The 21,076-nt window shown below is 45.6% G+C and overlaps 2 protein-coding genes across 2 annotated transcripts in view; both read right to left on the bottom strand.

Moving 5' to 3' along the window:
- NRP2 (neuropilin 2) overlaps nt 1-11,327 on the bottom strand; it is a 113,986-nt gene extending 102,659 nt beyond the window's left edge. The window contains exons 1-3 of the mRNA XM_009890251.1: nt 11,308-11,327; nt 10,752-10,920; nt 10,311-10,539 (exon numbers count right to left, since the gene is read on the bottom strand). Coding sequence (XP_009888553.1) covers nt 10,311-10,539; nt 10,752-10,920; nt 11,308-11,327 — 418 coding nt within the window. The remainder of the gene's footprint in view (nt 1-10,310; nt 10,540-10,751; nt 10,921-11,307) is intronic.
- A 178-nt stretch (nt 11,328-11,505) lies between these two features.
- Nucleotides 11,506-21,076, bottom strand: part of PARD3B (par-3 family cell polarity regulator beta) — a 406,080-nt gene continuing 396,509 nt past the window's right edge. The window contains exon 23 of the mRNA XM_009890252.1: nt 11,506-11,860. Within this exon, the coding sequence (XP_009888554.1) occupies nt 11,506-11,860 (355 nt within the window). The remainder of the gene's footprint in view (nt 11,861-21,076) is intronic.

A 21,076-nucleotide genomic window follows, 5' to 3' on the forward strand; every position in this document is an offset into this window, starting at 1 on the left:
CCCAGCTGGGCGGGCGGCCCCCGTCCCCATGGGCCAGCAGCTCTGTCAGGGTCCCTCCCCCCACCAGCCCCCTCTGCTGCTGCTCGCCCCTTTGCTGCCAGGCGCTGAACCACGACCAGCCATGCGCCATGTCCGGGCCCTGCTGGGCCTTCTCACACGCCTGCAGCCTCGGGCACACCATGGCAGGGACCTGCTGCTAAACTGTCTCATTTCACGGGCTCTCCAGCTCAGCCAAGAACATGTTTAATTTGTCTACTGACCAGCCCCCCCAACCCCCCGCGCCACCCCTGGGACATTATATAATGCATATTTTTTTTTCCTCTGATATAACGCATATTTTTTTTTCCTCTGATCCCATATCCTGTTAGGAAAAGAAATGTCCTGACTGCACAGCACCAGCCTGAATTTTTTGGGTTTTTTTTTTTTTTTTGTCCTGTTCTTTTCCTGTGTTTACACTCCCACAGCGCAGCATTTATTAATCTGAGGCTAAGGACAACTTAAAACATCTTCGCTTGAGAAGGCTCGCAGCAGGGGTAAAAGTAAACTGAGCCCACACCCTGCTTAATCATCAGCCCGTGCTGGCCTGACGCGCCAGCACGGCCCCGGCAGCCACCCCTGCGCACAGGCCCTCTTGGCTGCGGCAGGGGACGATGGCACGTTTGGTCGCCTGCAGCTGAATCACAGTATCTGGAGCCCGCCTGCCTTGCACAGGGATCCATGCAACGCGCCCCTCTCTGCTCGGTGTTTGTTGGACCTATTTTATGTTCCCACAATGATCGGCGTTCTGGCTTGTGAGCCAAAGGTTGGGCTACAGGCGGTGCGGGGAGAAGGGCGAGATAGAGGTGAAAGGAGGAGAGTGAACTGATTGGAAGTGTTTTGTTTTTTAAATAAATAAAGGATTTCTTAAAAATAAAAAGGCGTAGCAAATTAAAGCAGACAAGCAGGTGTCTTGGCAGCTAGAGGATAAAACTGAACAACATCCTGGGTACGTAAAGCATCAAAGTATTCCCCAAAGCAGAGGTCCCTGTGGGCTCAGTACCCAGACCCTGCTCTGGTGAGGATGTTTGCAAAGCTTGATTTCAACTGCTCCTGGGAGCACGGGGACAAGTACGTGTACCCAGGGCAGTGCTGTGCCCAGGCTCTCCTGGGACAGGGCAGCTGATGGGCATATCGAAAAATCACAAATACACGTATACACAAATCCAGCTGGACTCAACCTCGTTGAAGTCGGTGAGAGAACAAGTGCCTCTTGTTCAGCATAAACATCCAAGAGGAGACATGTAACCAAATAGCCAAAACCAAAAGCCACACTCTGAAACACTGCCCCAAACACTGCCTGTGCTGGGCCAAGGGCTCCCATTGCTCTCCTGGAGTCCGCAGGACCAGGGAGGACCTCAAGCTCAGCTGGCAGACGGGCTCCTCGTTCGCCTCTGGGGCCCAGGGAGCACCAGCCAAATGTCCCTGCTGCCGGCCAAACCCATGACTGCTAGAAACCACATTGCAGGGTGACTTGAATCATTTGCTGGCATCCCTGAGCCAGCCCCTGCCAGGGCAACAAGAATGTCCTACACAAAACCCACCATGATAGAGCCCCTGCCATGACAATGACCACCCCGGCCATGCTTTGGGACCTGCTGCTCTGGTCACCACTTTGCTGTTCCCTGTCCCCCTCACACACGAGTCTTTGGGCAGCAGCTATCCTGAGCTGAGGAAGCCAAAGTAGGTGGGGACCTCAGCGTGCCCTGCACAGCTGGGCCCACAACTATAGTGTCTCTGCTCCCCCCCACTCCCCCCCCCCCCCCCCCCCATGCTCCATGCCACCAGGCCATCAAGGTGACATACGTGTGTGTGTGTGTGTGTGTGTGTGACACCAGTCTGCAAGGGGGAGAGGGGTCCCAGGGGTCCCTGGTGCCCTCACGCATAACTCATCCCAGGAAGGGGAAAAGCCCCAGCCTTAGTGAAGCCTCACAATTTCCCCTCTTTTCCTAATGCTGAACACAGAAGAAAATCCACAGGCGAGAGCCTCAGGAATTCAAACTTGGTGGATGCTGCCTCTGTTCTCAGGAAAGTTGGCCAGAAGTAAACGTGCAGAGGAATGTAACCATTGCAGAAGATGGTGCCTGGCTTTTCAAATCCAAGCCCCTAAATACATTGTGCTTTGGCTGTGATTTAGCGTTCTTGCTTTTCTTTTCCTTTTCTGTTTTGTAGCAACGGCAGTCTAACCACTCTCCAACCCATCCTCACCCCCCAGCTTTGTTCCCTTCACCGCTCTATCCACTCTGTTGTGCCATCAAAGCAATTTGGAGGACTGAGTTGGGAAATGATCCATGTTAAAAACAGCCCAGCAAAGAAAAAACAAGTCAGTCTTTCTTTCAATAGCAGCTCAGTTACCTTTGTCCTCTCAAAGCAATGAAAATCCCTACAACTGGGGAAGGAGAAAGGACATGGGGGATGGGGTGGGACCAAGTGCTAGGAGGGAGGGATGGGGCAGGAGGGGGAGACTGGCAGCATAACTGTGTGAAATGCACATTAGACTGAGGCCTCACTGTCCTCTCTCTTACATATAAAGAAAAATGACTGGCCTGGAGGGCTTACTTCCCAGGGACGGAAGAGAGGAACAGAAAAGGAGGGAAGCAAGTAAAGACTTCCTCCATGGCAAAAAGGATGTGTGCGTGTGCCTCTGTGAACAGACCCAGAAACACTCTTCTTCCACATAACACTCCTGTAACTGAATTAGTTGTGATGAATTTGGCCAAATCTGAATGCAGAGCTGGCAACTGGACATGCTAAGAGTGCCTGTGACTTCCTCTGCTTGCTGAAAAAACTAGCAGGCTGTCAGGCTGCTTAACATAATCTTAGAGCAGCCTCATGACTGCTCTAACTTATATGCTCTGGTTTCAGTCTCCCTAGACGTGCCACCTGCCTTTCCCATCCTGGCCAGGCCAGTGAGCGCACCGCTGCTGTGCCATGGCCCCGGTGCCTGCCTGGGAGCACTCACCAACTGCGGCAACTTTGGCAAATCCTTTCCACAGCGGGGCAGGAGCCTCCCTGCAAACTCAACCCACCTCTGCAAATTGTCACTTACAGAGATGCAGGCGTTAGAGCAACACGTACCACTTCGAAATTCTGCTCTGTCCGAAAAATTCCTCCTCGCTTTGCTGTGTGCAGCTCAGTCACAGTTGTTCTGTACATTGATCCTCTCACGAACTAGGAGGTCACCGTTTTTACCACTTGTCTCACTCGCATACACCGCTGTAACTACCGACTCTCCTTCGCAGAGAGGGAATGGCTAGAAATAAGTTGGAAGAGTAAACTGGTTTTTAGATCAAAAGCAGCAATACTTAAGTATATTTGCATGTATGTATGTGCATATATATACCTAGGAGGAAGGGAAAAGGCAGGGAAGAAGGAAGGGAGGGCTGCTTTATTTACTTTTATTTACTTATAAACTAATTTCTTCATATTTGCTCTACTTCTTATTCTCTTTTCATTCCTAGAAAAATTACGGCAGATGAAGCCTCTTAAAATTGTAGCTTGCTGGTTTGAAAATCTAGGCTGCAACTTTTTATCTTTTTCTTTTTCTTTTCTTTTTTTTTTTTATACTCTGGATTGAAGGATGTGAAGTATGAAAACTCCAATTTAACAGAGCCTAGAGATTAAATCACATTGCGTAGGTAAGGTTTTGGCAGAGAAGCAGACAGTGCTTCCCAACCAGTACCAAGAATTCAGAGAAGAATGGGGTAGGTTTTAATGTAAGTTTACTTTTCTTGTAATGAATTTTAATGACAGCTTTCACGACTGCTTCTGTGATTCATAAGAGAAAATTAAAAACCCACACCTTGAAACTTATACGACAATGCTGCTAACATCTTGCAGCTTCTGGCATTATCTTGGAGAACCTTTCAGTCCTGTTTCTATGCCACATTGTTTTCCTCACAAAATGTATTTTAAATATAAAACATTGAATGTTCATTGCTTCTTTATATCATTTTTATTCATTACCTGCTGGAGGCAAAGGGCATGGTTTTATATAGAATCCTCATTGAATGTCTTATTTTGCAATTTTACTCTACTGTACATATTTCCCAATAAATTATTTTCTTTCAGATGCAGATATTCTTCTGGAAAAGCAAAGCAGGGCTGTTTCCTCTGCACCGAGCTTTTTTGCCATGAGCACAGCCAACTCGTCTGGCTTGGGTTAGTTTGTCAGGCATATTTTGGGAATGGTTTGAGAATTAATTCCATTTTAAAGACTATAATCACCTTTTTGGCCCTTGAAACCATTTCAGGATTTTTGTGCCAGGCCAGCAATAAAACAGCTTTTGCGCACGTCAAAGGCTTGTTCTAGACAAGCAAAAAGATGGTGGAGATAAAATCGGTGTCTTTCTTGCAAAGAAGACACACACACAAAGCAACTGATTCAAGTGACTGCAACTTGTCCCTGTCTGTAATGACAGCACAGCCTCAGCCCGCACTGCGGGGGAACGCCGGCTCCGGCGGCTGCATGCTTTGACTGCGTATCGCTTTCAGGTGCCAGTAAAACTCTTGGTGTTGGTTACCTGCTCTCACAGATGGCTCAAGGCTTCTCAGCAGTGAAGGCAAAAGTTGTGTTTGAAGGTCAACATGGCTTTGGGGATGTCAGAGATCAGGGGGAAACAGGGATGAAAGAGGCAGTTGGGGGGGACGACTTTGTGGTGTCAGTGGTACGCAGGGAGGTGAAGGGAGGTGTGTGGGGAGCAGGCCATGAAATTTGGGTGGCAAGATGTGATCTAGGGGAGGGGGTGGTGAGGGGTGAGGGGTGTCTTTCTCTCACCCATGCTGGCTGATGGGTTTCGACGCAATTCCTACTTGCCATTCTGCTTCTTCCCTCAGGCATGGGTAGCTTTGTGCTGCAAACAGATCCTGACTCTGGGCTCAGTGGAGGGGTGTCACAAGCCTGGGATGCAAAATGGAAATTGGGGAGCAGTGGTCAGTGTATGAGAAAGTGCCCCCTTCCTTGTTGGCATGTGAACTTCACGCATTGGGGACAATTTTCTCCACCACCTGTTTCCTGCTCCCCTCTGCCTTCCCCTTCCCAACCCATTTTAATTTCTCATCCTTTTTCCTTTGCTCCAGTTGCCTCTCCCAGTCATTTCCCACTCTCCCCCCGCCTCACCTCTCCTTCCCAATTCCCAGAGCAATCCTGTCTCTCCTGTTGCCTGTATCAGGCACTCCCTTCCAGCCCATGAGAAAAAAAACAGCAGCAGAGCTGCCCTCCCCGGAGCAGACCCTGTGCTTGGGAAGTAGGATCCCTTCTCAGTCTCATCTGTTTCCACACTTTCCCAAGCCATGCCTCAGCGGCTTTGCACCCTGGTCTCTGCAGAGACCAGTGCACCAAGCGCAGGGAGCCTGAGCAACCTCCTCAGGAGGCCTCCAGAGCAGCTGCCTTTGAGCCAGAGGCCTCTGGGGCTTATTAAAAGCACTGAACGCCTTCTGGGAGGCTGCAGGAGCAGCCCAGCTCCACTCCAACCTTGATAATTGCATTTTGCTTCCCAAAAGCCTCCCAGGTTGCCCAGCTGCCATGGTCCTCACTCCTGAGCTGCTGCTACGCTCGGTCCCCAGGTAGCATTCAACTGCTGTCACATTGCAGCAGGTCACTGCATTTGTACTGGGGTGAGTAACCCAGCTCTGAAAAGCTCTGGGGGGAAAGGCACTACATCCCACGCTGCTTACAGCAGAGTACAAGTCTCTATGAGGGTGTAGTCGGGTTCATTAAAATTAATTAACAGTCAAATGGCTCCATACACCACTTCATGCAGACACAGCAGTGACTGCAAAATGGATCTTAACATGAGCCCAGGCCCCAGGGAAGTGAGTGCTGCTGTGGGGAAACCACGGGAGACCACCGCCAAGGCAGAAGGAGCGCCTTCTGAAACTGTGGTCACTGAGCTTCCACTCAGTTTTCCTAGTTTGTCTTTTGTCACTCTTCGTACAACTTCAACAGAATGAGAAACTGAGGTATCAAGTGTTTTACTTGTCCTGTTTTTAGCTATAAGTGCAAGTTATGACCTAATAACTTTTAAACGTGGCATCTACATGAATTATAATTTAATACATGCTAAAATTGACTCAGAGTTGCGCATGAACTGTCTTGGCCATAAGTACCAAGATCTGCATTAAAAATGTTTTGGAGTACAGTACACATTAATTTTTACTGATCCACCACTGCAATTTCTGCTATATTTTGTGTTGTAAACCTTCTGCACTTTTCTATCCTTCTGTTTTGCTCTTTTACTCTTTCCTTTTTCTTTGTAGTAAAAGAAAATTCTCATCTCAGAAAGGCTACATTCTTCCTTCTCCCCATTCTAATGACTTTTCACTTTAATATCTGCTATTTTGAAAATTACTTCATCTAACATAACAGCCTTGCCTGAATCTCAGTGTGCTTTGCCACCCATAGCTCTCATCCTACAACTATTTATGCTTGCGCATAATCTGGAGTATGAAAAGAAGTGTCATCAGCTTCAGTGAAATGACCCACGTACCTCAAGTTAAGTACCTGTGTAAAACTTTCAAGCAGTCCTAAATCGCTGGGCAAGGTAGTACTGCAGCTGTTTTGCTGAAATACAGCCTCAGCTGGTTGGACCTGGTACCTGCTACACAGCCGCAGGACAGCTCGGTTGATACCGACAGCAAGAGAAGAGCTCGATGTTGAGATGAAACTGTCTGGGGAACTTTAGCAACAAAGATGCAGTTGCCCAAGCTGGAATTCACCAAGATGGCAAGGGACTTCCCTCTCACTCCTCCTTTCAATCAGGGCTATGAAATCAGGACTCTGGCTCTACAACTGAACACAATGCAGATTTGAGAGGGAATCGAGTTAAAGCCCCGTGATGTTTTTTTTTTTTTTTTCTACAAGGCAGCACATGGCTGTTGCGTGGGGTTTTTTTGTTTTGTTTTGTTTCTTTTTAAAAAGTCACCTTACCAATTCTGATCCAGCCTGATCACACATGATCTTCTATTATCAAATCACATCCAGAGGTGAGGATGGCATTGTAGATACACAGAAAAGACTCAACATACAAATACATAATCATATATTGCCTTAAAGCCTTTATTTTAATGTAAAATAAAACAGGTAAAATTTATATAGCCATATGTAACAAAAGATCAAAATCTTTAATGTGGTACTAGAAAAACCCTCTCAAATTGTGTGCTGAATTTCTCCCCCGAAACAATCACGCATGATTTTGAAATCAGTTTCACTTAAACACACAGGTATTGTCAGGATCACAAACACCTCTCTCCCCCCACAATAACAGAATAGTGTCTTACAAAGCCTTCTCTTCTATGCAGAGATAGTGAATAGCGCTTCTGATTTTGCACGTAAGGCTCAGAGACTCTGCAGAACAACTGTGACGGAGAGCACAGGCGTAGGGCCTTTTGGAAGTGCAAAGCAGCCCCTGCTCAGAGCAGAGAGTCAGGATGCAGCCCTGGCAGAGCTGTCGGTAGGATTCACTCACCGTACTAACTCTCTGATAAACAAATCTGTGATGGCTGGGAAGAGGAGGTAGCACAATTCATCTGTAAAAAAATTAGGCAGCATGTGAAGCTATTTCTAGATCAGGAAGCTGGAGTGTTCAGGGCTGCATGCACTTTTTCAAGACAGAAGCCTTTTTTTTTTTAATACTTAGTTCCCCCTTTTTTCCACAAAGGGCCATTGGCATTTCTTTCCGCATTTGAGGGGTGCCTATAGAGACTTCTGCATCATAATATATCACAGTGGTAATGTCTGCTCGCAGGCCAAGATCATGGCTCACTAGTGGGTGGTCACTCAGAAAATCCACAGGCTCTTTTTCTATCTCTTAATCTTTCAACTGCTGGACCTGGCTGGCCCCGCGCCAGAGCCAGAAATGCAGGCTGCACGCCACCAGCTCAGGAAATCAAAGCTTCCAGCTTCATGCAGGAGTGGGCCTCTCTCCCCCTTGTCTTGACTCCTGTTCACACGCACACTTATGGCACGTTGCTCCTGTGGCAAACCCAAGCTCTCCTTTCACACCCGCTACGTCAGTAACTTTACTGCTGGACTGGCACATTTTGGAAGAGGGAGTGCGAGGCAATTACGTGTCAAGAGCGTTTCAGACTCATAATTTTCCCAAACATATGGACATATGGGGAAAAGAACAACTTGTTACTTAACGGCTCTTTTGGATTTTGCAAGTGTGTATTTTCAACCGTCAGTTGTAGCACCTCGTGAATTCTGCACGGTACATATTTTTCCACAATATGGTGCTAAAATCATACATTTTACACTGCAGAGAAGCTGACTATATATACTGTAGTTACACATTATACTTTTGAAAATACTGTACCTCTACCAGATATTAAACCAACAATTTTCTCCCAGAACAATGGCACCAGAGATTGATGAGTTGCTCTGTAATACTTTTTGGTCTTGTTCCCCCAGCTAAGTCAGACTGTTCTTCCTCCTTAGTGCCTCACCTGTAGGATGCATCCATATATTATAGTTGTAGCACTTTCTTCTTTTTTTTTTTGAAGCTCTGTACTGATCTAACAGCAGAAGCATCATTTAATAACCTGTTGGGTAAGATTAACAGCTCAGAAAGCGTTCGTTTGATCTGTCCACCTCAACCGAGTGGAGCTGATGCAGTCAAGGGGAGCTGTTAAGGAGAGAATTCAGGTTATGGGGAGACAATTGTGCAGGTCCTTCAAAGGCTATAAATAACCCAGGAACTGTTTCCATCCAGATTTTATTTGGCCCTGGCTCTTGAAATACTGTAAATAAGTTCTGTTCACTGATCTGCGATGCCATTTGAAGGGTTAGTTGAGAGTGATTTATAAAGGCAGTAGCTTATATTCAGAGCTGTTCTTAATTGTGGCCTGGCTTGATAAAGCCACTGTCGCAAACATATTAGTTTCTTTGCAGCTGGATCAAATGTATCAGGGGTTATATTTCAAGGAGGGAAAAGAAAGTATTTTAATTTGTTTTCGCATCACTTTCAGCGGGCCTTCATAACACCAGCGGCTACCCTGTGCCTGCCAAGTCCTGGCTGAGTATCCTACAGCATCTAAAACTCTCAGAGAGAAGTACAAGGCTGTGTACAGCACGTACACGACAGGCAGAGTTTCCTTGGGGAATGCGCCTTATTTATGGAGGGTACCAAGAGACTTCCAGCTTTACATCCAACCCTCCCTCCAGAGGTTTTTCCCTCCTACATTACTAGGGAAGAGGGCAGAAAGAAATGGAACAAGAATCAAACACACTTGCTTTGTAATCGGTTGCATTCCTCTCCCTCTCCCTCCCACCAATGCTTCCTCCTGACTGGATTTAGAGCTGTGCCTGCCCCTGCCCCAGGGAGTACAGCCCTATATCTGAATTACGGACATGTTCCCCCACCACCCCAAAGCTGTCTCCTCTCCCCTGCTTCCCAGCCCGGCTGGTGGGTTGAGATTGGTGTGAATAAAAATACTAGATCCTGCTGGCCAGCTGGGCAGCTGCAAGTGCTCCCCATGCCCCAGGGTTACGCCAGTCTCTCACCAGCATTAGCAGCACAGAAGAAATGTTGGCTGGGATTAAACACTGCTTCTCATGAGGGCCATTACCTACTGGTGGTGGCCCCTGGAAAGCAGCAGTGCACAGATGCACTCTGCAAAGCGCCTTATGGACCTCTTACTCTAACGAGCCCATTTCCCAGGGATATCTAGTAAAGGGACAAGCTCCTAGCAGGACAGACCTTCCTGGTGATATTTAATACCTGGGAAGTGACCTATGTGATTTAATCTGTTGCATACCAAAGGTGTCAAAAAGACATCAAAGAAATCCTTGTGCTTAATCCTTGGCCAGGTCACAGTCTCTCCCTGATGAGAGGAGCCCAAACGGCTTAATAATGCTCCCAAAAGGCAACAGTCGAGGAATTAAGGACACTTGGAAACATCAGAAAATATATTTCTAGGTGGCAAGACTGTATGGTTTCCCTGTGACAAAATCCTTGAGACAAATCTCTGAGCACCCACAGCCATGTTGGGCCAGGTAGGACAGGTCCCTGTGGCTGGGGACATGCATTTCTGACCTCCTCTCAGGCTGGCTTGGCTACAGAACAAGCTCAGGCTGCATGGGGCAAAGAGCTGGCAGGTACCCCACTGCCCTGGCCACCCACGGCTCTGCTGCACTGCTGGCCCCCTCTGCCCACCCACACCTTCTCCCTTCCTATGCACTGCTGCAAATAACTTGCTACGAACAGCTATTCTCTCCTTCCTGGGCCTCAGGGTCTTGAAGCCCTCCCTGTTGCTTTCCTTGTCTTTTCCCTCACCCCTTGCTGTGAGAAGCCTCTTTCCCCGCTGGCCTGATGGCCCTCGGCTGCAGGAACTGGAGTAGTTTGGCACTTGGCACTGGCCTGGCACTGCCCGAGGCTGAGCTTCCCTTGGGGGACCGAGGGTGGGCCCCGCAGGGACAGGTGCCTTCACGCAGCGGCAGGGCACGCTGCTGGCAGGGACTTTGCTGTAACCCCGGTCAGAGCGGGCCAGGAAAGGGCTGCCTTGCTGGAGCCAAGGTAGCACCTGATACAGTAACTTAATATGAGTTATGGAGTCCACGTCCACGGTCACCTCCTCAGCCACTTCTCACAGGCCAGCTCCACTGAAACCCCAAGAGCGACACTTACTGACAGTAGCTGAGGATCCGATCTCCAGGGTTTACATTTAAAGAGTGCACACTGTACAACTAAGAAATGCTCACAAGCACACACACGTACATCTACAGACACACACTTCTCAGGTGGCTGACTGCCTTGTCCTCTGCGAGCCTGCCCAAGCACGGCAGATAAAGCTTTTCGCCTTACTTCAAATGCAGCAGGTGCAATGAGGAGAATCTTGCTACACAAACTGCAAAAAATGACGGCTACAAGATAAATGTTGCCACCACTAAAAAGAAAGAGGAAGACAGAGGCCAGATTACAAATCTGGAACTGCAGCATCCTTAAAAGTGCAGAGCTGCTGGTCTGAACGTGCCTGGAATGCGCCGCTAACTCCACAGCAGTCCCTTGTCAACTCACGATCACAGCAGTGGATTACACAAGATCCCCAGCTCTGCATGAAGTCCGTACTGCATGCTGTGTTCTCACTTAAAGGCTCTACAACAGCACTCTGAAGTAAACTCTGGTGACACCACTGCCCTTATACAGATGGCTACGTACTGTATGGGTGTAACTCGATTCGGTGAATAGCCCTGAGGTGTAGTAAGTGTTGCGTTTCATTTCCAGCAGCCACTTTTCTATTTTTAAAAGGAATTAAAAAATACTCAACTGGTACCTCATGTACTCAAAAGACATCGTACCTCACGTGGCTTTAGTTCGCCTGTTAGAAAGCACCTACGCTGAGCCCAGCTCAGTAAGAACGACTCCAGGTCTCGTGTGGCATTCTTACAGGCAGCTACGCTTGGGAACAACTCTACAAGGATAACGTCCGATGGGATTCCTCCCAGACTTTGCTGGCAAGTCCAGTGCACGGCTATACAGCTGCAGTCATGGGGTTCTTCTGCCTGGGATCCTGTTGCCTGTACTGGTACTGGTCTGGACTGGTCCCACGGTGTCGGACAATTTCATTATAAGCTGGTGCTCGGTGGCACTGAGGAGGGGAAGGTGGCACGTCCTGCCGGAGGGGTCCTTTATGCTGGTTTGTGACGGGCTGGGCTGGGTAGTACTGGGGGTACCTCAATTCTGCCACTCTTGTGTCCGGTGCACGGATGTAGTTCCCCTTAGATGGGTGGACAACAGGCTGTCCTCCTTGGTAGTAGGGAAGATCTCTCTCTTTGTATATTACCCGTGGCCCTGTGAAATATTCCAGTGGCTCTGCAGGTCCACGCCTGAGGAGGAAAAACATAATAAAGCACATAAAAAGGCAGTCTACTAGCTCAGCAACACGTTATTGTACTCACAATCTATGTTTACTTTGGGAAAGGAAATGCCACCTCAAGCATGACAGGTCCAGATGAATCAAAAGAACTTCTGAAGGATAACAAGCCTCCCACCTGCACGCTACAAAAGTCTGTAACACCCAGGACGCTGGAGGAAGGGTCCAGCGCACATCACAGCCCTTTTACAATGGGGGAGCACTGGAGCCCTTCAACTCCCAAAGTCAGCCTCCTGTGATCCATTTGCCATAATGGAAACAAAGCTCCTTTAAACAATGCATGTTTGACTGAATCTTATCTAGCCTGAGGATAAACAGATGAGTTGGGTCAGCAAGTCTGCAAATCCCATAAGCTTTCATGCACAAATATTCACGCTTTCCAAGCCATTTCCCACTATTTTTTCTCCTAACATGTCAGACTGTAAAACTTACCAAACACCGTAGCTGGAAAACCTGGAACTCCTGGAAGAAACACTAGGGATATCAGCCTACAATACCTGTGTTTAACGAGCGAGTTGCCAATGGGGTTTCAAAAAAACTCCTGTGATCTACAAGGCCTGATACTACAACAGCCCTGTAACTTGTCTGCATCGGTATGGATCTGACAAGCTCTAGTTCACGTGAAAAGCAACATGTGAACATGTCATCCCTGAGGATGTGCCATGAAGCCCTCTCTGTAGTTTCCTGCATCTTAATTCCATGATTTGCACTAATGAAGCATTGATATTTTTCCCTAGTACAGCTTAACTTGTGATACTTTTGAAATGGCAAAAATAATTGTTCTCACAGACATGTCACCAGAGCATCCCCAAAAGTTCAACTCAATTAGGAGTTTTTGCCAGTCTGATTGCAAATGTGTTTGCACTTTGGGCAAAACCTCCCATTGACTGCAGAGGAAGCTTCTCTCTGAGTGAGAGCTGAAGGAAGACGGCAGGGTTTTGACCCAAAACAGGGGCTGAAAGTATAAATCAATTACACCTGCTCTGTGGCTTTGGGACTGAACTCATCAACTGTTTAAATATTCTTTGCATAGATTTATTAAAAAAGTCATCATTCTGGTACAGCAGATCAGGTGTTCACAATTCGTCAGTGCCTCTCTTTTGTTCACACAGAGATTTTACAAGCATGCTCCCCCTTTCTTAATCTGGGCTCCCAGACTCCACTGGAACTTGTTTTGCATGAGGTAAAACAAAACATGTGGTTTTCTGCTGCACTCGTTTAAGCCCATGGGGTAAATCATGGACATAGGCAATGAACAAACATTATCTGCCTTGAAATGAACCTACAATTCTCCCCCTGGAATAACTTAGTGCAAATGTTTCCTGTTTAAAATGGAAAGAGCAAAAGGAAGAATTCCAGGCCTTGGACTTTTAGGACCCTATGCTCCCCAGAGACTTTTTGCTTTAAAAACAGAACATTATAAAAGACAGGCACTCCTGGCTTCCCCCCGCCCCGCTCCTCTGGTGAGACAGTCCAGACAAAGTGCTGAAGGGCCTGAAGCCACCCTCTGAGATACTAAAAGGACTCTTAACTGCATGTATTGAGACAACTGCTGTCTCTGCTCACATACCTACGCCTTGCAACAAAGCCTAATTTCCACAGCAGGCCAAAGAGCTGCCCCATGTATTTCTATATCAAGACTTGTTCACTAGTCAGGCCCATCATACTCAGCTTTTAATTCCTCTGTGTGCAAAAACACACTTCCAATTGTAAAAGGCTTCTGTGATGGTAGGAACTGCTTTTTGTCAAGCAGCAAATCAACAGGAACAAACGTCAAACCTACACCCATCACCTTTCATTGTAAAGATAATGCTCAAAATCCTGTATATTAGATTTTAGAAGATGTTCTCACCGGCAGCTAGAATCAACCAAATTCTCATGGGTCACATTAAAAAGGGACTGCGCTTGGAACCTGATCCAGAATTCACTGAAGAGCCAGATAGCTTTTGGACAGAGCACTAACTGCAAAATCAAATTACTCTAAAGTAACAAATTCAAAATTAATTGGTACCAAAATAGGTGTTGAGAACAGGACTGAGCCACCAGCATCATCTACTGAGCCTTCAGCACACAGCTCATCCCTCAAGTCACACGAGAAGTCTGGATGATGCCGCCAAAGAGGTAGATGCGTTTTGCCATCCAGCCAAAAGAGTTGTTTCCAGGAAAGCTTAGCTGATCCAGTTCTAGGAGACCATGTGACACTGCTGCCACAGAAGCCGGGACTGTGCAGAGGGCAGCACATTCAGGCAGCTTTGACTTAGGACTGTGCAGTGAAGATGAGCTGGAGCAATCGAAGCACAAGCATACCTGACCTGAGACATGTACCCAAGCAGCTTGAGCTTATGCCATCAGGTCATCATTGCTGTTACCTATGCTACAAATCTAAATCCACCATTGGTTCACTTACAGCTAATACTGTCTCTGGTTGTGTAGACAAACTGTAGAGAGCAACATGTGGGAATGGCAAAATCTTTCTTTAAAAAATAAAGAAATATCCAAGCTGTTCACTCTTAGCATCAGTTTCCCTTCTCTGAGGGTGAAACACCCGTAGGTGCTATCATTCTTGAGTGTCTTTCCCAGAGTCAGGGCTTAGCAGCTGGGAGGAGAGGTTGTACACAGAGACAAGGCTTGAATCCATTTCACACGGATCCTTCAGGAAAGCTCGGGAAGACAGAAGGTATATGAGTTTTTTTAGCAGCCTTGGCAATAACACAAGCAGTGATCTAACCAATGATTACCAGAAGTCTTACACGAGTAAAACCTTGGGAACCCTGGTAACTGCCCAAAAGGCTGCCCCGGGCAGCATGACTGGGGGAAATTCCATGAAAGATATCCTCATGGCTGCACCACACTCTCCAGCTTGCTTCCCCTGGTGATCCCAGTGGGTGTTATGCTACAGATACACATGCTACAATGACGACGTTTTTCTTCCCTTTTATGACGACACTGCATGTTGAAGCCAGTTATTTCCTGAGGATTCATTCTTCCCCATCTACCAGCCGTGCCCAATGAAGTCTGAGGGAGCTGCTCACAGTGCAAACCACCAGCCTGAGAAATCTCCGTGAACCTCTGACATGAACCTCCATCTGACAAGTCTTAAAATACAGGAAAAAAAACCAGCCCTTCACTTCCCAAGTGTGTCAAATTAACGATCAGAAAGTCAATCTTTTTAAGGTAGAAGAAACATCTGCAGATATCAAGCTCTGGCTGTAGAAATGCTGTCACCATTAGGAGTAAGTCTGGGACACTGGGGGCAGTTCCTGGCAGGAAGAGCAGGGCTCCTCTGAAGCAATGTCGTTTTCATTTGATAGCTCGTGGTGTAAAAGTATATGCTCTTGTTTATCCTTAAAGAAATTGCCATAACAACCCAAACCAAACACTTTCTACTTGGCAGCCCCTTGTAGATGCTATGCTTGTTTCTGCAAGAAGCAAAACAACTCCTGCCTTTTTGCTCGGCAGACATTGCCACCTCTGAGGAGGCCTTAATGAAATTCTTCTCCCCTCCCTCACTGTTTTTGTTGGCTCCTGATGAGTTCAGAGTTCACAGGGCCATATCACACCTCCTAGGTGACCCACAGTTTGGGGGTCAAACCAATAACCTCAAGTGGAAAATCAGTGACCCAGGGGAGTGATCAAAAATCCACAAATTGGGTCAAGCAGGTCCAGCCACTCAAAAGGACCAAGCCAGGAGCGTGCCCTCCGAGAGGACATGCTGAGTAGGAGCTGCTCTAACCGTCAGCTGTTTTCCAGATTTTTGGCCAGTTGTTTGACCTGGGGCTCCAGTGAAATTAATGGCAGGCAGAAGGTAGGGAAGCTGACACAACATCCTGGGAAGGAACTGATCTCAGAGCTCAAAAAGTGTTTTTGCTGATAGTTAGCTCTAGTTAGCTCTGAGGCTCCCAGTGGAAGATGCATCGCTGATGTGGGTCTAGCTAAAAGCAGAGGCTGCTGCTGAAGGAAGCAGTGGAATGAAGGGAGGCAGAAGCACCAGGTTCAAGAAAGGAGGGAAACTGGTGGGACAGTGTGAAAATGCACCTCTCAAAAATGTAATGGACAAGGTGCCCCGTAAAATGTTCATCTTACTGTGAGGAAGTGAAATCTCACCTTCCCCTGCAGAGAAATTATAGAACACACACAGACATAGCTGCAAACATGTTTCATGCAGCTGGTTAGCAGCTCTACCAGTTTATCTTCTAAATGATTCACCAGGTGAGATCTGTGGTCCATTTTGAGCTTTAAGAGCACAAAGTAGCCTTGTCCAAATAAAGTAGGTAACTTGTGACTGATGTTCAATTAACAGTACATGTATTATTTTCTCTATGACGAGTAATTTCTCTACGACAAGTAAAGCCTGAAGTAGTCTGTTTTTCTATCTCTGCTTTATTTATCTTCCAAGCACAAAGGATATAAACGATAATATTTTCTGGCTTTGCTGCAGAATTTTTAAGAGCTTCTGGGTTTATTTAAAACTGAACCAAAGGATTCAGAATACTTAAGAAAGGCTTCTTTTACCCAAAATGCTATTTAGTCATTGAAGTGAAATGGGTATCTGTAGGTCTCAAAAAAATCTAACTAAACCACTTTTTGCCTTCTGCAGTTCCCGTTTTTTTAAAGGCCCCATTTCAGTAATTCTTCAGTTGAGGAGAATCTCACAGGGTAGACTGGCCTAAATATCTATTCCTTCAAAAAACAAACAGAAAAAAAAAAACAACATTTCATTTCAGGTTTACTGTGTTTCATTGTTAACCCCCATTTGCAGGTCACCTTTAACATCAGCCATGAGACACATGCTTGGGTTATCTGAAACGAAAGGAAAGCAAAATGATGGTCTGGCTGTTCATGCTGTGCTCCATCATGTTGGGGGTTTGTATTTCATCATAACAAAGAGTTTTTCTTGCCTCTGTTCTATAGGGAGAACCACAGAGGTCACCCTTTTAGTACCTGGTAAAAAGCAAGGAAGGGAATGCTCTCTTCTTACATCACTGTCTCCTCTCTGCCGAGGGAATATTTTGCAAGGGATATAATCTCACATGAAAAACTGCCTTCTTACTTTGTCAGGGACTACTTCTTGAAATAAACTTCAAAGACAGTCACAGACTAAGCAGCAAATGGAAAACCCACATTTGGCTGCAGTCTCTTTCATGTCTAAGCAAGACATACAGAGACTTCGGTGATGGCATCAGGCAGCTCAGGCTGTGATTAAAGAACAGGAGAAAGCAACAAGGTCCTATCTGTGTCCAAATTCTCACTGAAGAACTCTATTGTATGCATCATGATTGCAGGCTGTTTGTTCTCAGCCAGGAGGTTCTACTTTTAAAGAAGAAAGGAGAAGCAGATGTAAGAATTAAATTATGCAAACAAACAATCTTACAGTATCAAATACATTACACTATGTCTTTATAAAGCTCTTCTCAACATACACTAAAAACAACTGACTGAAAAGACCGTGTAGTCCCTATCTCTCCAGATACAGTATTAAAGACAACGCAGTGCTGTTTGTAGTCAGTGGCACTAAGAACTTCTGTTGCTTAATATTCAATGTGCACATAACTTAAAAAAAATATATATTTTTTAAAAAATCACTGCAGGTTTAAAAAAAAATCACTGCATGACTCTGAGCTTCATTAAAGTCTGTCTCTGTATCTTAATAGGCGAGATACTCCTATAACAAATACTATTTGCTGTTTCAGACCTATACTTTCTACAGCCAATGGTGGGTTTTGCATTTAAAAAGCCACAGGAAATCAAATTCGGTCTCTTAGTGCTAGGAAGAATCTGCAGCACAAGGAAGTGCTCAGTGGTTGCTGTCTGTGAGAGAGGTTTGTACCTCTCAGAAGGCAGCAGATGTCTAGCAATGTCATACTAACCTCAAACACACCACACACAGATTATTTATGGGCTGTGCTGGTGGAGGTGCTTTCTTCTCCTCTTCTTTTATCAACAATGCAAGGCTAAAAAATCAGATAACGTAAACGAATACAATCCCTGGCTCTCATGTAGCACATGCCATGTAGAGAGAGCTGTTTTTAGTTTGAGGACTGTGTTTGGAATTCCTTCAGTGTCAGGTTTCCAGTTACCAGACCCTCATCCCTGGGCCAGGCACGACTGCGGTTGGACTGGATTAGCAGAACACTCTGCAATGTATATTACATAGCTTTGACTTCTATAGGCTTTGCAGACCCATAAAAATAATGATCATTTCATGACTGTGTTACTAGGGGGGAAAAAAAAGAGCAGAAAAATTTCTCTCCTCCCCTTTTTAAAGAATTCGTATTTGTTTTGGATTTGGAGAAAGAGGGATCCATACAAGTTTGAAATTGAAGCAAAAGTACATTTCAGATGCAATGCAGGCAGGCCTGATTCTCCTCCCTTGCATGCAGTTTTGCAAAGTTTAACAGTGGCCTTAACTGCCTGGCCTAAACATAAGAGCTTATATGCGTAGCTTTTCTCTCTCTACAGTATTACAGCTTGGAATATCTAGAAACAAACAGCAAAAGCATCATAATCCTGGAAGGTAAGCACATAGACATGTTTATATTACTCTAGTTGAAGTCTAGTCTTAAAGTGGCTGGAGAACCAAGTCCTTCATTATTTGCAGAGGGCCACATTTTGAGAGATGTTCGGCCCCAGCAGCTCCTTGGGCAGTTTTTTGCAATTGGAGACATTTAGGTGTCCCACTTGTTTTTACATCCAGGACCAAGCATAAAGTTTAGTCAGATACTAGCTTTCCATGCAGATAAGCAGACTGCAGAAACAACTGTAAGACAGGAAAACAGTAGTCTCATAGGTCTAAAAATTTACTATAACCTAAGATTTCTTATGACAGCATGAACAGTCTGTTTTGCATGCAAGCAAATTGATTGTTCTCAATCCCTAACAGAGCAAACCATGTCACAGATTGGTTAACACCAGAATTTAGAATGCCATTTAATTAAAGCCCCTCCCATCAACAACAAAGCCATAAAATACTGTGTTGCTCCTTTGCTCCAGCATTAGTTTATTTTCCACAGTAGATCTCAGACCAGCTTTTGATAATCCCATCCTGCAGGCAAAGCTCCCCTTTCTTTGCTTCCCTAAATCCAACCTACAAATATAGGAACTGCGATAATCAGGATTAAACCCCTCAAATCAAGAGCAACAAAACCCCAAATATGCTAGCCTGTGCTCTATAAATGCCCAATAAGCATTCAAAACAACTAGTCCAATAATCCTTCCTACTCAATTCCCCACTTGTTTTGTTCATATGCTCTCAGGCATGATACATCTCTTCTACCAGGAGGCATAAAATAAAGTAGCACCTATTGAACAAGACATCGCTATTCTGTGATCTCTTCAAGCTTAAAGGGATCTTAAGTACATTGGTACTTTGAGTAGCAAGTCATTACAACATGTGTCATTTCATATGTTACTCATTATTCAACACAACATAATACTGTGTGAGTCATTAACCTCTTGGCATTGGTAACCTACCCTCAATGCTAAGCAGTCATGCTTGTTGCTCAGGAACCCCCACGCTCTGTCGGAGAGACCTGGATGAGATTTTAAGGTCCCTTTAGTCTTTTGTTTTGCAGATCAGCAGGGGCCAAAAGCTCTTCCCATAGACTAAAAGAGTTCTTGGCCTTTGGTCTCTTGCGTCACATTTCTGAGACGATGCTGGCCAAGTTACATTGGAGAGGAGAAAATGTCTTTTTAAAGGACGTATGCATCCTAAGCCAGCAAGAGAAGCAAATGTTTTGGTTCCTCAGCTGAATTTTGCATTTCAACACAGACTTAAACTAATACAAAGAAGTACTGAACACATCCAGAACTGCCACCAGTGGGGCGAGATGCTAAAGTGAAATCTCTCTTACGGTAATATTTGTACTGCATTACTGTGCAGTAGCTCCAATGGACATGGGGACTCCACTATCCCTGCCATGAGAAGAGCTAGATACTTTCCTCAAGAGCAGGAAATGAGAAGGGAGAGAGACCCAGAGAGATGAGACTCCAACACTGGCCCCAGCACAGCAGCCGCACAAAAGCCAGAAATACTATCCAGATTTCTTTGCTTCACCCTAACTTCTGCTGCAGATCTCTGCTTTTTTAGAGGCTATCAGGGTAGAAATTAAAGGTCCTGTGCTGGTTCAGGAGATTTTAATTTTATTTAAAAGAAGTTCTGTTGCCATAGTCAAAATTCTGCTTCAGAAGGAAACAAACGCACAGCTCAGGCTCTGGGAGAGCTCCTCCCAAGCAAGGAAGCCTCCTCCCTTCGCCTGTCCTTCACAGCACTACTGCTATCCACGCTGGTTTTGTAAAGTGCTTTCAAAGACACATAAACCCAAATTCTATCCTTTTCTCATTTTTCACGTGAAATGAATTTAAAGCATGGTGATTACTCAGCTGTGCTGTTCAAATGATTTTCAACAAATAACAGAAGTCATTAAAAGAATCTTCCTAGGCAATAACAACCTGGGCCCAGGTCTTTACTATTCAGCCACTGGGATCTTAACACGCTGTCTGATCTTTAGTGAGCTAGTAAAAACCTGTAAGAAGTGGTTATTAATGTTATTACCAAGCTTTTAGGCTTTTTTTTTTTTTTTAAGCATCTCTCATTTAAATTAAAGCATTCCTTGCAGCGTTTTCACCCATTGCCATGATGAAGCATGGCTGTCAATTCTGCCTCCGATGGCACAAACTGGGTAGTAAAACCATGCTTCAATAAAAAAGGAAAATGATTTTTGAAACTGATGGTAGCTGGTTATTTTTCCCTTCATTTCGTTTCTTTCTGAGTCCAGACACTCTGTTAAACTCACTGGGATGTGCCATTCCCTTTTTTTCCCCTTTGCAACAAAGGCAAAGCTCAAAGTCCAGAGGAGAATGATGGCTGCTTTTTGGGGGCGAGGGTGACCTTAAAACCAAGCAGCTCTTATTTCTTTCTTCAGGCAGTATTTCAGTCCCCATTGTTCCCCTGCTGCTCATGTACTGATTTGCTCCTAAACAGCACAAACAGCCTGTAAGTACATCCTCCCCCCCTATATTTTCTTTTGTTAGAACCATTAATTTCTATACAGGCATTAGATTATAGATTTCCTGGCTTGCCGCACTCCATTAACACTCTGGTAACCACCCCTTTTGCAGCCAGCCATTAAACACCACCTTTAATAATTGAGATTTAAAGGCTCAGGGCATG

Source organism: Charadrius vociferus, unplaced genomic scaffold (genome assembly GCF_000708025.1).
Source record: "Charadrius vociferus isolate BGI_N301 unplaced genomic scaffold, ASM70802v2 scaffold147, whole genome shotgun sequence".
Lineage (NCBI taxonomy): Eukaryota > Metazoa > Chordata > Aves > Charadriiformes > Charadriidae > Charadrius > Charadrius vociferus.